This window comes from Triturus cristatus, chromosome 9 (assembly GCF_964204655.1).
Source record: "Triturus cristatus chromosome 9, aTriCri1.1, whole genome shotgun sequence".
NCBI lineage: Eukaryota > Metazoa > Chordata > Amphibia > Caudata > Salamandridae > Triturus > Triturus cristatus.
In genome coordinates this window covers 384003992-384019731 of record NC_140592.1, presented here as the reverse complement: position 1 = coordinate 384019731, position 15740 = coordinate 384003992, and the positions used below count along the sequence as shown (strand labels likewise).

General features: G+C 42.5%; 1 protein-coding gene across 2 annotated transcripts in view; it reads left to right on the top strand.

Moving 5' to 3' along the window:
* The window catches only part of LOC146798005 (mitogen-activated protein kinase kinase kinase kinase 5-like), a 581883-nt gene that overhangs the window by 409408 nt on the left and 156735 nt on the right, over window positions 1-15740 (top strand). For both annotated transcript variants that reach the window (XM_085625240.1, XM_085625239.1), the window contains 4 exons: window positions 4029-4108; window positions 7120-7161; window positions 10151-10235; window positions 15098-15174. In XM_085625240.1, the coding sequence (XP_085481366.1) occupies window positions 4029-4108; window positions 7120-7161; window positions 10151-10235; window positions 15098-15174 (284 nt within the window). The remainder of the gene's footprint in view (window positions 1-4028; window positions 4109-7119; window positions 7162-10150; window positions 10236-15097; window positions 15175-15740) is intronic.

The following is a 15740-nucleotide window of genomic DNA, read 5'->3' as shown; positions in this document are numbered from 1 at the left end:
TTTGCAACACAGGAATCTATTAGAGCATACCACCACACAACATAGCTTCTAGTTGGGGGAACTGCATCTTCATCACTTGAAAAATGGACACTAAGCAGTTCGGGTAGATTTATTAGGTGTCGACCTCAACTTCCACCAGCCAGTCTGCCGGGCATCTCTCTGACCCTCAACAGAACTTAATGTGTCCAAATACAAAATGGAACACCAGAGGGATTGTATAAGGGATAATGATATACAGAAGCTACAGTTGTGTTGTTGACAGAGCAACATTTTCACTAACCACCTACAGCAGCATCTCCATCAATAGTGAAAATGTTTTTAGGCAGAGAAAATCCTATATTGTGAAGGGATATTGCTAATGCATGTTCCTTGGAAATATGGTAGCCTGAGTGAACGGTGATCTAACACTAACTCGAACACAGTCACAATATGACTCCTTCCAGGAAGAAGTCAGTACATACACAGGTTAACCCCAGGATGGACACTACTGAGACACTATTGAATCTGGGTAAGCAGGACTTGACATACAGTGAAAGGGATGAGTGTGGGGAGGCACTTGGGCGGCAGTAGGAAAAAATCACTTGTTTGTTTTTGTAGTTACATGGTTGTATGTTTTCAGCCTATGCGAGATGGATTATAATTGTATGCATATCCAAATGACAAAATCAATAAAATGTATTATTAAAAAAAACTTCCAGACAACTCCACTCGTCTGGACTACTACTTGCACACATCCCATGCATATGGGACTCCAGATCCAGCAGCCAAGCCTTCTCCTACATCGCTTCTAAAGTGTACAACGACCTGTGCAACGACCTTTCACTACACATTAGAGGCTCCTCCTCACTTCTTGAATTCTGAAAGAAGCTGAAGACCAGGCTGTTCAACTTGTCCTAGGTGGCCCTTAGCTTATCTAGAAACACACCTGCTCAGTGCCAGGACACCTCCCCCCAGGGTATAGTGTACCCTACTGCATAACAGAACATAGTAAGCATACACTGGTGCTTTAAGCTGTAACTAACCAGCCTTGATAGTCAGAATTTAGGGCTCATTTTATAGATGTCTCTAATTGATATTCACAATGCACTGAAGGCAGCTGTGTGAGCTATGAGTAGCCAATGTAACAAATGAAGAGCAGGGGTGATGTGATCACTTGTTTTGATGTAAAGTACAAGTCTCACTGTTGAGTTTTTACGTATTAGAGACTGCACAATAGGTAGAATGGTGGCCTACGTAAAGGCCAGCCTGCCCGTGTTTAATGTTGCAAGAACTCTTTATGGGAAGGCTAGAAAAGGGAATATTTGTCTTAAGTATTTTGATATAAGTCTATATGGAACTTTGCAATTTTAGGTTTTGTTTGCAATTCTAATTTGTTCTTGGCAATTAAATGGGGTGCGCTGGTTGACCTTTTGGAACGTTTGTGAGAGTATGAATACTCCTTTCTTGTCCGCCTATTTTTGAGAATGTACCTAATGGATATTAGGGCGAATTCTTGGATTTTCGAGGGTTTAAAACCCACCTGAGCTCAGTCTTGGGCTCCCTTAGTGCCACCTATCTGTGATGGGTCAGATAACAGCCATTACTAGACCCACTGAAATTGTGAGATGTTTACCTTCAGGGAGAATTATCAGCTGCAGAAAATAGCCAAAATCTGTGACTGGAAGTCTGGGCCTAAATGTGAAATTGTTTTGGAAATGGGGCCTGAAATTACCGATTCCCCCAGTAATTTCTCAGGACCCTCAGGGTTCATATTGTAATAAGCTGGTTTTCTCCCACCCCAGTATCAGTAATTCTCAGGATAGAGAAATACTAGTCCATTTCTCCTGTTACTCATAATGAGGGCCTAAGTGGATGTTGGCTATTAGATAGTGTTGCAGTCTGGTGTTGACTGAGCTTCGAATAGTTTAGTGGATATTTGAGATGACTCTGTAGTTGTCTGAATCCTGTCGGCTTGGTGAAGAGTGGTGCTTTTTATTAAGATGCATATTTATTTATTTGTTGGTCGTTTTGTACAGTGCAATGTGACCAATTTCAATTACTTCAAAGTGCTGAACTCTGGAAGTTAAAGCTTATTTTGGTTGTGCTGGTGGGCCATTAATGTCTGATTGGTGGGGTGAAACATTGGGACATATTTTCAGCAGAATACCGAAGCGTGGAGTTAAGCCAAAATTGCTAACGCCGCGCTTTGCCATTCTGAAAACGCAGGGATGCTCAGTATTCAGAAGAATGCGACGCACCCCTGCATTTCCGCTAGCGCTGGCGCTAAATGAAACTGCCTAGCGCCAACGCAGGCCCCCACCGTACCATAGTGCAAGGATATCTGCGCTGGAGGGAATGATTGTTTGTGTCCAGGAAGGGGTCCCTTCCTGCACATAAACAATCCATAATGCTGATTTGAAACTCACATGTGTGCTGCATTGTGCAGCACACACAGAAGTTGCAAATCGCCATTTGTTTAATGATCGTTTATGTGCAGGAAGGGACAACTTCCTGCACATACACAATCATTCATGGCGATTTGCTATTACTATGTGTGCTGCTCAATGCAGCACACATAGAACAGCAAAAACGATTAATCATTTAAATGGCTTTATGCCGCTTTGTAAATAAGACAAAGGGATTATCACCAAAGGAACATCGCAAAAAGTGACATTCCTGTAGCGATAGGGGCTTGTAAGTATGCCCCATTGTCCGATGTTATTTAGTCGCAACTCTTGTGTGGAGATCAGTTTTTTGTAAGTTAGGGTTGTGGTTGCTTTCTGAATCTCAAATAGTTTATTGCAGCTGCAGGTTTCAGTTCAGTGCATTCCACAACAGTGGACTCTCAAGGGCCTGTTTTTATGTTTCTGGCCTGTGAACCTTTGTTGGGTGATGTGGTGTGCAGTCATTGAGTGAGAATTCATGGTTGGGTCCTTGTTGGGAATATATGGAGGAAGGTTTGAATCTTTAGCTGGTACTCATGCTGTAACTATGGCTACTGATGCTCAAAGCAAAACAAAGTTTCATCCTGGGTGTCTGGAAGCACTATGTATGGGGAAAGCACTGTTCTAAAGAAACTTTGGGGCATATTCACAAGGGAATGGCGAAGCATGGCGTTAAGCAAAATTTGCTAACGCCACACTCACCCATTCTGAAAACACAACGAAGTGCCATATTTACAAGAATGCAAAGCACTCCTGCATTTGCCCTAGTGTTGGCACTAAATCTACCTGGCTAGCGCCAGCGCAGGCACTCTTTCACCATAGTGCAAGGGTGTCTACGTTAGGGGGAATGATTGTTTATGTGCAGGAAGGGACACCTTAAATAAATAATCCAGAATGGCGTATTGTAACTTCTATGTGTGCTGCACTGTGAAGCACACATAAAAGCTGCAAATCGTCATTTTTTTCATTATTTTTTATGTGCAGGAAGAGACACCTTCCTGCACATGAACATTCATTAATGACAATTTGCTGTTTCTATGTGTGCACAATGCAGCACACATAGAAACGGCAAAACGGAGGAGAAATTAAGCATTTCTCCTCTTTTCGCCATGTTAAGGTCAGGTTTTCCCTGGTCTTAATTTTGGCACTACCTCCTATTTACGCCACCCTTGTAAATGGGGGGCAGCATCAAAATCAATGGGTGTTACGGCGGAACGGCGACCGCAACACCCATTTCATGCCCCTTTCATACTAAGTGTAAGCGTCAAAGGGGGCCTTATTTACAAGGCGGCGTTAAGCCATGTTAATTGGCTCAACGACACCTTATAAATAGGTCGAAGGGTGTGTCGTAACAGAAACATCATAAAAAGTGACGGTCTCGTGGTGTTAGGGGTTTCTAAATATACCCTTTTGAGTCTTGTGTTTGTGGCAGATTTCTAGCAAGCAGCTTAAAAACAGCCTACCATGTTTCACCCAATATCACTGCAAATAAAAAAGACTGAACTAATAACGCGAATATTATTTGACAGTGTGTGAGAATGTGGAACATATGTTTATTGAAAGGGTTTTTCTTTAACTTTCTCCTTTCTATCCCTTGTGCCTTAGATCCAAACCTGTGGGCGAGGCAACTGAATGAGGAACAACCGCCTTTACTACCTCCTAAAAGTGAGAAGAAAGCAAGACCGGTAAAGCTCCCATCACTCTATTTCGGTGCTCACTAGCCAAAAAGTGAATAAAGTACCTCTACAGGGTTATAGGCTTGGCAGGGCCCATAATGAATGACTGACTTACATGCACGTTTTGTAATGGGTTTTTATCTCAGTGCATGAATGTAGCTACTTATGTCCAGTGAGGAAATCAGAATGGAGGCTTGGGCAACAGAATTTACCATTAAGGTGCATTTAGAATGGGGGTCGTTATTATTATTCTTGCCCATCATTGTCAGGTTTTTCCTGGCGGTGACAGACAGAAAATAAGATAATACACCGTCACCAGCATCTGCAATACATTTACATGCTTAAAATAGCCTGCACTATTCGGGATGGATTTCAGATCTCTTGTGCACACACGTTTTTGATGTTCCCCATAGCAATGGGATTAAATTGTGGTGCACTGCGCTGCTTGATAGGGAAAGGGCAGGAATGAGCCGTATTTAACATTGTAAGGTGAATTCCTAGCTTTTTCCAGCGCTGGTGCACAATGTGCTGCTTAGCGCCATCGCAGGCACCCTTGTACCATGATGCAAGGGTGCCTGTGCTGTTAGCAGTATTGTTTTGTGCCAGAAGGGGCACAGGTTTATCAAGCCACTTAGGGCCACACGAGGTGGCCTTGCATGGCTTGATAAATCACGTCTCAAGGTTTGCATCACTTTTGCATCCTGTTGCGTGGAGCAAAGGCGACGCAACCCTTGATAAATGTGGCCCTTAATTTGTAAAAGAAAGAGTGTCAGTGCCAGCAGTTGGTGCAATTAAACCTCAGCGTGCCGAATACAAATACCAGTAGTTTTTAATCCACTGCCAGATATTCCCTGCCCTTTTTTTCTTGCATTTACAGGTTTTTGCTTTTTGTAATGGTTTTTGCTATCTTTTTCATCCTCGGTCTTTCCAAACTATGAATTTTTACCTCTTACACTGTAAATATCTGATACGGCAAAAATAAGTGCCAGTCTCCAAAAATAAGTGCCAATGCTCCCCCCCTCCCCCCCCCCCGCAGGCAAACACAGGCTGATGATCAGCACTGCTTCCACAGGCTTGAGATGTTTGGCATTTATTTTGGTTTCCTCATCCTCAAGTGATCAATTTTCCCATGGATAATCCAACATGCACAACAAACAGACGTGTTCCCTACCTGCATTGCATACCCCAGGCCCCACCACTCATGAAATACTTCTGCAGTATCAGCACAGTATTGATGGGAGTGTAAATCTGAGCATTGCCACCATCCAAGATGCAATATTACTCAAACCGGCCTGAAGAACTGATGGTCCGGGCAACGTTTCCGATGAAAGGGGAAAGATAATTTGGGTATCGTCTGCATAAGAAAAGAGGGACAACCCAGCCTCTTCTGCGATCACTGCCAGAGGTTTAATGTATATATTGAACAGAAGGGGGTTTAAAATGGAGCCCTGGGGTACCCCGTGCGGAGAAAAATAGATTTTAGAAGTAGCCTTCAGTGAGAAGACTTGAAATGTCCGCTTGGCGAGAAAAGATGAAAACCAACCAAGTGCCAGGCCAGAAATGCCAAGGGACTGATGGGATTTGATTAACACGGTGTGAGATACCGTGTCAAACGCGGCACTCAAATCGAGCAATATAAGAGCCACCGTGTCCCCAGAGTCCAGACGTTGCCGTACCATTTCTGTAACTCCAAGGAGAGTTGTCTTGGTCGAAAAACTGGCTCTAAAGCCAGACTGAGAGGGATGTAAGTAGTTGGAGGATTCAATAAACTGAGTTAGTTGTAGGTTTATGTGCTTTTCCAGAATTTTAGAGTAAATAGGGAGCAAAGAAATTGGCCTAAAATTTGATGGCTGGGCAGAATCGGCATTAGCCTTCTTCAAGAGGGGAAGAACGATGGCATGCTTCCAGGCGGATGGAACCATAGCCTCTTGTAAGGAAGCATTGAGTAGCTCTATGATTAATATCATTGATGGTATATCAAGCTGTTGTAGTATTGAGACAGGAAGAATATCACAAGGGGAGCCTGATTTAATACTGCCTAGGATCTTTTTAAAAGAATTAATATCAAGAGGCACCCAGGATGCTAACTTAGTGATCGGCTCAACCGTGCAGGTAAGTTCACTGACAGAGGTCAGTGGAGAAGGGACGGTTAACTGGCACTGACATGCTTTCTTAAATGGCAAAAAAAAGATATGCTTTGCTCCAATCAGGCACACTGAGCACATAATGCATTTATTCTGATGGGTAATGAATGTATTTTCTGCTGCAAAGGAATGATGCTTCTGCAGCAGGTGTTAAACGTTTAGGATCATTGCAACAACTATACAACAGGACTATCTCTTTCACAGAGAATACATTTTGAAATGTAGTTTAAAATGCTGAATGCGTTATCATTCCATTACTCATCTCACTAAGGTATCCCATACCCTCACATACTCAGTCACTCTATGACTGAATTATTTTCAAAACCAACAACCCCACCATGTTTTTTGTTTGACCCTCACACACCCTAAACCAGGATGTGCTCAACCGTAATCCAGGGAGCACTTTGGATATTGATCTCAATGGGGTCTACTGCAGATATGAATAAAAATACCTAAAGGTCACCCAGCTATGCCTCTCTCCCCTCTCCAGAAGAACCAATGGTCTGGGGGATCAGTGTTGTACTATATTTCAATTAAACAGTTCTTGGATGAATACCTGCCCCTCGCCCCCATACCCTCTTCTAAAACGGTGTTTTACCTACTGTGCATGTGTGGACCTTGACTCAAGGTCTGAAGCTCCTTTGATTTGTGAAAATATCACTTGTGTGAATGCTACATAGTTGTGTTTGGCTTCAGCTGCACACTGCATTATGTCAGAGGACCTTACCGTGGGATGGAGGGTCACATTGTGTGTCCCAACACAGGAGTCACTGCTTGCACCTTTTGAGCGTGTGAGTGGTGCCCACAGACACCATGTTGTTAGAATACTCTTCTCTCGCTCCATAATACTGTTTACTTTTCTCTACCTTTTTCTAGGTTTCTGCTGGCCACGAACATCCAACCACAGTCAAAAGACGAGTAAGTGCTGCACCATATATTGGGCGCGTTTAGGATAACTTCTTAAAAATCAGACACGGAGTAAGGTCTGTGTGGCAAGTGCTGTTGCCTAGATGTACTAAGCGATTGTGCTGCACTATTTTCAGCACCACAGGACTTTTATAATGATTAGTAAATTAACGTAATGCTTTGGTCTACTTGCACCGGATAGCACCCATGCATTAATGTACTAAATAACCTCCTTATGTCTTCTTTTGTTGCACCACTTGAAGAGAGCTCATCATCACTCCTATGTTTCTTATGCATCTGTAGATGTTCCTTCTTCACATTTCATACCTTCATTGAAGGTTGGGATGAATAATGATAAATTACCCGTTTTGTTATACATAAAAGTGTCTATGTTGTGAGATTGCTCAAGAAATAGGCTTGGCACTTGTCCATGTTTGACCTATATAATTTTGTTTGGACTGATCTAATCGGTTTTGAGTGAGCACATGTCCCAGCATAATCAATGCTGTGTTTGGTCTATATAAGTGTTTGGATATATCAGGGAGAGTACCTAGCTAATTAGAGCCTTTAGAGCTGGGCAGTAAGATACTTGTAAACAGTGGGGCCCATTTTGTTCACCCAGAGTTTTATATACCGCAAACTTGACCCAAAGGTATCAGAGAGCTTTACATGAGCACTAGTTGCTTACACAAGGACACATTCATTTTTGTGAGGCACGGGGAGAGTAAGTGATTTTCCCAAAATCACAGGATGTTGAGTGTCTTTGCCAAGACTCGAACCCGGTTCCCCAGATTTGAGATAGCCCTAGCCGTTAGCCTACATCCTCTCCCATTTAGAGTCTGATAAGCAGACTGACGAGCTGCTTCTTGCACTGTGAAGGTGGTAAATGTATGCTGAGGACTCTATGTAGTGTGAGGTGACAGGGAGGGAGGTGGGAAAGTTAAGGCATGGTAATATTCCCCCTGTTAGAAGAAATCACAGGGATGAGACTTGGCTGTCGCAGCCATATTTATAACACGGATTGTTCTTGTCTGCTCCATGGCACGCCTTTAAGCAAGTGCACCTGATGTAAACAGAAACTGTGCACCCTACTACAATGAATGTGCTGCAACCAGGGCAGCAGCAGACCCTCACCTGCCCTGGGAGCAGCACTTCCAGTGAAATACGGAGCAGCTGCTTCAAAGTCACTGTGTGTTTCTCTGTGCAGGCAGCTAGTCACCTGCACTTTGAAGAGGTGTCAGAGATCTCCCTGCAGGCGGGTGCAGCGAGTGACTGCTCCCACCTGCAGGGGAATGTCTGGGGGGCCCATGGCACCACCTTTAACCTCTTGAGGGGACTGCTCTCTGGGGGTACACTGACAGTTCACCACCTTTTTGTGGTGCACTTTCAGTGCACCTCCTAAGGGCAATCTTTGCCTCTGTGCCATGTCCATAATATGGTGTGAGTACAGAGACAAAGTGATTCCCTCATTTGCACTGGGCCACGCCCACATGCAAGTGTGGGAATGTTCTATTAGGATAGGGCTGGTGCTTCATGTGCATCTGCCCTATCAGTATTACAGAAGGGGCCGCACAAGTGTCTGCAAACCCTTCTGTAATACTAGTGGCAAGGGGCACATTTGGTGCACATGCTCTTTACTCCCACAGGGCACCATTGGTAATACAGCCCCAGGTAACAACACAAGAAACATTCTAGGAAACCGTCAACATATATAGCAGAAACCCCCAGGATCATTCTAAGGGAAAACCTGGTCTTACCCTGGCGCAATGAGGAGACATGTTTAATTTCTCCTCGTTTTCGCTGTTTTCATGTGTGCTGCGTTGTGCAGCACATCATGTGTGCTGCTTTGTGCAGCATACATGGAAAAAGCAAAACACCATTTATTCTGTGCAGGAAGGTGTCCCTTTCTGCACATAAACAATCATTTAAAAAAATGACATATTGCAACTTCTATGTGTGCTGCACCCATAGAAATCACAAAACGCCATTTAAAGATTGTTTATGTGCAGGAAGGGACACCTTCCTGCACATGAACAATCTTCCCCTGCAACGCAGACACCCTTGCACTATGGTGCAAGGGTTCCTGCGTTGGCGCTAGGCAGCTAAAATTTGCGCCAGGGCAGGGGAAAACACAGGGCTGCACCATATTGTTGTAAATATGGTGCAGTCCTGCGTTTCAGAAGTGGTGGAGTGCGGCGTTAAGCCAAGAAGGCTAACGCCGCACTCAGTCACTTCTATTGTAAATATGCCCTTTAGAGATCCAGTGCTGTAACTGCTAAGTGATCAATGCACATATAAAGAGGTGGACTGCTCAAAAGTCCCTTCCAGACTGCATGTTCTCCCATCTACTGCATTACATGGGCAGGCATTTACAGACCCCCCCATTTCATCTTGCATTGGAAAGCGGTATACTTGCACTCTTCAGCAGATCTGAAGTACTTCCTCAGGTAATTCCAGTTAGACAGCATGTACATCTATCTTTTATGCAATCACTGTTTTATTGCCGTCTATGTCACCTTCTTCATGTCCTACCCTGTGCCTGTCCGAGACCAAGCTCAATATATTTGCTACTTTCATCCCACAAATTCTGCTGATAGCTCTGATTTCAAATGATTAGCTGTTGATTTGTGAATACGACCTGGGTCTTATACCAGAGTGTAATCATTCTCCTATTTAAATAGGCTATTGCAGAGGAGCGTGGTGTTGATTTTATTTAGCGTGTAACTTCTTTGTATGTTTTGTGTGTATTAATTTTAGGTGCAAAACGTTGAAATGGCTCAGGGGCTCCTGGTTTCCAGGTGTTATTCAATGGGGCTTACAGAAGTCAAAGGTTTAAGAACCACTGATTTAGAAGCTTTTATACTTCACATGGGTCAAACAGGTGTCATTATTGTAGCAGGCTCTCATAAATCCCTCAGATGCAGTTTTACACAGACTTCTTGCATTTGGCAATGTGTGTCTTTACAGCATGTGGTCTGACCATCTTTTCTCAATCACACAGGTCAGTACACTTTTTAAGAAGATATTTATTGGTTGTCCACTAAAACTTACTTCCTGCACTTCATGGACTCATCCCAGCACCAAAGGTAATTCATTTGTTCTACTTTATTCCACTTTTGTGGTGCTTTTTTCCTTTGTCTTTCCTTAATAACCTTCAACCTATTTTTAAAGGCATGTAGTGAACGTGTCAATAGGAGACACGTTTCCAATTCTGGTGTTATGGCCTTTGCCATTCTGCTTCTAAAATAGTAATCCCTATAAAGATTAATTTAAACTATGTTTTTTTTTACATATCTTCTTCACATATCCTTATATTCATAATCAGATAAATTTAGGCCTGTTTGTGTGTTTGGCACAATATAGTTTCCAGAGTTTTTGGAACAGCTTTGCTGCTTGGTTAGGGCGCAGCACAGCACTGTGTTTGTACAGCGTCTGTGCAGCAACTGGGCCAGGTCTTTCTAGCACAGATGCCCTATCCAGCACAGCACCAAGGAGCTTTTTGCCATGAGTGCAGAACTCCTGTTATATCAATAAAATGTATGAGGCTGGATAATTTTCTTGAATTTATTCGAATGTCTCATGAATGTCCACAAGGATCTGTATTCACTCTTGGGCCCAGGTTTACTAAATGTTCATACAACACAGCAACCACCTTTGCTGTGGAATATTGCACATGGGAAAAACAAAGTGCATATCTACTAAGATTAGCCTGCTGCTGGTGTCATCCCCTACTTTGGCGCTTAAAAAGGCTGGCTTGCATGGTGCTCAGACTCAGGTCAGACTGGCCGTAGCAGGCACTGGGCACTTCCCCGGTAGGTTGGCAGGGTGGGGGCTAGTTTTGGGCCCCCGGTAACAAAAGCGGCAGCGGTGAGACGGGAGTGGTGCTTTCAACTAGCACCACCCCACCACCGCGTCCCCGGGACAGGCCGAGATGTTTGCCAGGGCCGGTTTAGGTTCCCAGTACGGCCCTGCTCAGACTTGCACCACTGTGCAGAGGTGAGTTGCCTTGTATAGGGGATTTGTGCAGGAGGCATTTCCATCCAGTAGATTTACTCACATGAATGTATGCTGTGCACCAAAGCAAATATGCAATGTGTCTGTTTTTTGGAAAAGCGAACTTATTTCCCCTTGTTTACACCTGTTTTAAGTAGGTTGTAGATTTTAATACCAATCAAGATTTGTCTATCTTAAAAGATGTGACTTGGCATCACAGCAAGATGTGACTTGGCATCAAAGCCTATGTGTGATTGCGCTGACCCATTAAAGCTCCCTTGATGGAAAGCTGCTCAAAGCACCTTTTGAATTGTGTAATGTTTACTTTCCAGCAAGGAACACATTTTGTGCTGTAAAGGTAATAGAATGCACCTATTTGCATCACTGTGTGTTACATTACATAATGCTAGCACCGAAGCAAAGACTTAGAAAATCTGGGCCTTGGAATGTGCTGCAGTATGCCATCTTCGGCAACAAATGATGGAGGGAATGCTGAATTAATCAAACCTTCACCCCTAGTTAAGAGATCCGGGTGAACCCATCGTTCTTTTGTTCACTACACCACCACAGCTCAGACCCAGCCATATGCAAATCTGTTTTGACCCTTTGGCAGGGGTCTTGACATCAGGGATGAAAGATCGGTCCACGGGATTGCTGCCTACTTTTCACAATGCCTGTAGCTGTCCCTCAAACAATGGACGTTGTCTATCATGGACATCGTCCACCTTATGAATGGCTACCGACTGTCTTTGGCTGTCAGCCACTATTCAGTGCTATGGAACTGCAGATGGTGAATACCATTTCGTGCCCCACTTTGCCTGCTGCTTCAAAAATATTTGCAAATTGCCATTTTAGATACTTTTGCTAATTACAATGTCGCTTTAGTACATTGCTGTTTGGGATTTTACAATGTAAAGCCTAACAATTGGTGCATCGTAGGCTTTGAAAAAGCCAAACCCCTGTACTACATATGAGCCTGTGTTTGGAAACATTTATAGGGGGAGATTTATTAAGATTTCGCGTCGTTTTTGTGTCACTAAAGTGACGCAAATTGGCGCAATTCTTTTCCCCTTATTTACTTTCCAGCGCTAAACTTGTTTAGCGCTGGAAATAGCAGAAAAGTAATGTGAAGTAGCGCATAGATGGTGCTTTACATTACTTTGCTCCATGGGGGCGTACCAAGGGTGGAGCATGGGCGTCCCCATGCAACCACCCAAGTTTTCTCACGCTAAACCCAATTTACTAAATAAAGTATATCAGGTTTAGCATGAGAAAACTGCGCCCTTTTCAAGTAGGCGCACAGAAGAAAAAATGCTTTCATTTCGCCTTCCTTTTCGAACTTTGCAATTGTGCTGCACTGTGCAGCACGCAAACAAAGTGGGAAAAACTTTGCAAGACTAATGCACATACCCTAGCTCTATGGCGCTGAGGTGTGTGCTTTGTGCACGGTAGCTGTAATCAGCGCCGGTGCAAGGCAAAGGGAAGGAGAGAGCCATATCTCTGAAGATATGGTGCTCTCCTGCTCCCTCTCTGGCGCGCAATGCAGCGCAGCCTGGGGGGGTCCTGCGCTGTGTGAATTTTTTGTAAATCTCCCCCATAGTTTGGTAGATTCTATCAATGAAGTTTTCTCGGCCATAGGGATAGCATGGTGAAGAAAATTGAAATGATGGATTCTAGCATTTTCTCCAGAAATCAGATATATTCTCAGTAGGGGGTCAGCAAGAGATGAATTTAACCCTTTGAGAGAAGAAGTCTTGAAATTCCTTTCTGAAACGTTTTCAAGTCATTCAATTGTTTGGAAGTTAGAATACTTCTGTCATGAAAAGTTCAAAAGTAAGTGGCCCCATGGGACAAAAATAATGGAAATCATTAGTTAGGTATATTAGTTAGGTATATAAGCAGACAGAATCCTCCTGCGTTCTGTTTTAGCTTTTAATCAAGAGGAAAATGCACAACAGATCAAAATTTGGAAATTGTAAGAGTATTAACTCAGAAGAATGGAGGGAGGGACTCATGGAGAAAAAAAGGGAAGATGTATGTTAATCAATTGGGGATACTTCTGATGTTGAAAAACTAAGACTGGCTTAAATGAGGTATAGGGTTCACCAATAAGTGAACTTTAACCGGAGTTCCCTTCTTCAGTCATCTCACCTAAGCAAGTATGCAACATCAAACAGCAAGTTGCAACAGAAAGTCAAAGTCAAATGCAGTTGTGGTACCGGCTAGTTCCTAACTGTTTACCAAAGTTGCACACCCCAGAGATCCGACTGATAATAAATCTCTAATCGTACAATCAATACCAAAACATGGGAGGGTAAACTCACTATTTAAAATGTTATTTAGTCATCGACTGAAAGTTAATTCATTTCTCAGTTGCTGATATTCTGGGGACATCCGATACTCCATTCGTCCAAATGAAAAAGTATTCATGCTGAGAAAATTTGCAACTTTTTTATTCATTCATCTTGATAGTATTCCAATAAATATTCAATGATCCAGCCAATGCGTTTCGTCCTTGCCTCAGAACTTAATCAGGTCAATCATCATTCTTGAGATCCAATCATCAAAACGTTATCTACACCGTTCCTATAACATATATTCCTATTTAGACTTTTAGGAATAAGCCAGGACGTCTTTAGGGGCTTGTTGTCCACTTAGGGTTTTTTGGGTATACATATTCACAGAAATTCCAACTGCCCGGGTCTGACGAGCGTTCTAAATAAATAAGTTGCAAATTTCCTGAGCATAAATACTTTTTTATTTGGACAAATGGAGTATGGGATGTCTCCTGATAATAAGCAACTGAACTGAGAAATCAATGCACTTTGAGTCAATGAATTAAATAACATTTTGAATTTTGAGATTGCCCTCCAATGTTTTGGTATTGATCACACAGCAAGTTGTTTCATGTCATCAGAGTAGATTTACAAAGAAACAGCGCGACGCAGCACAGCAACCCTTTGGTCATAAGGTCAGCTGATGTGTTGAAAGGTTTGGGGTGATTGCCATATTTACTATTTCTATTACTCTCTTCCTTGCGCTGGTGCTCTTTAAGGTTGCCTAGCTTCACACAAAACATTGCACCATACAGCAAAGGTGTGTGTGCTGTCAAGCATAGCTTTTGTACTGGAAGTATACCCCTTCCATACAAAATTCTATGCTTTGATAATTGTGTTAAACATTTGAAATGTTAGGAGAAACTAAAACATTTCCCAACTTTGCACCTACCTCAAGGAGACTTAATTTTCTTTTGCAAAGTCAGCTAGCTTTTGTACTTCTGGTTTTGCATCAGAAACCGTGGGTGGTAGTGTTAAATCGCCCATGGAATGCCCTCTTGATGGAATTAGAGCAAAGTAACACAAAGTTCTATTTGCGCTACAAAAGGGCAGCTTTTTGCACTGAAAAGAAAATACCATACCAAGACTTTGCATGGCTTTAAGTCATATTGTGTGACTTTGAGGCAGTGCAAAGTCATGTTCAATCTGCACAATTTTTTTTCATTCAACAGCTGTTTTCAAATGCTTTTGACACAACCACCACACACCAAGACAAAGCTATTTAAATATGGATAAGATAACAACCACTAGCATTTCCTTAATAAGTTGAAACTGATATGCTATTCTTAATACATGAGTCTATGCCTTCTTCGCTTCCTAGTTTCCTAGTTGACTCTTTTTGATTGTTTTGTTCTATGCAAACCTTTTCTGGTCCAGCTGCACTATACAAATATTTAAATAAATAAATACAAATTATGAGACCACACAACTAGGGAGTCAAAGTATACTGGGCGTCACATGGCCAGAGATTTTTAATTCAGAAAATTAAGCTGCCTTTTGACAAATATGGAATCACATTGACAAATATCTTCCCGCGAGCAAGTTCAATGATCCAAAGCACTATACCATTGAAAAAGTTTACTAAGGTTTACAGATCTGCATGATTTGTTTTGTCGCAGAAACACACCTAATCCTGGGGTCAGAAGAAGGAATCTTTGCCTTGAATCGGAGTGAGCAGCAAGCTACGTTAGAGATGGTGAGACATCGACAAGTTGGTCAACCACACTCAAAAACTGCTCTCCATTCCTGGATCCCAAAAATATTCTTCTTCATTGGTAATCTAGTATCAAGAAGTCACTGCAGTACAGTCTTTAAAAATTCATGTCTAGAATTGCAGCAAATGCCTTAAAGTGTTTGTACTGGCAATATCAAAGCCAGAATATTGACTGGTCACAATATTGTGACCACACTATCAAGGGACAAATATCGAAAGGTAAGTTTGTATAGATTTTCAATACCTAACTCCACATATACTGATCTTGATGATGATATGCATGAGCACCATTTGACTCGTATATGATTCTCATGGCAAGCAAGGTATGATGGATTTGCACTTTATTATACACATGTGATTCCACTTTACATATATGTTTATGTTTTAGATCATGCATTTGCACTTTGGATTGTGGGAATGTGAATATGATTTGCATGACAAGTAGGGTATGATGCATCTGTACTTTACTTATAAATATGTGATTACACTTTATATATGTTACCTACTGGCGGTCGCCAGTAGGTACTTATAGTTAGGACCTAGTGCCA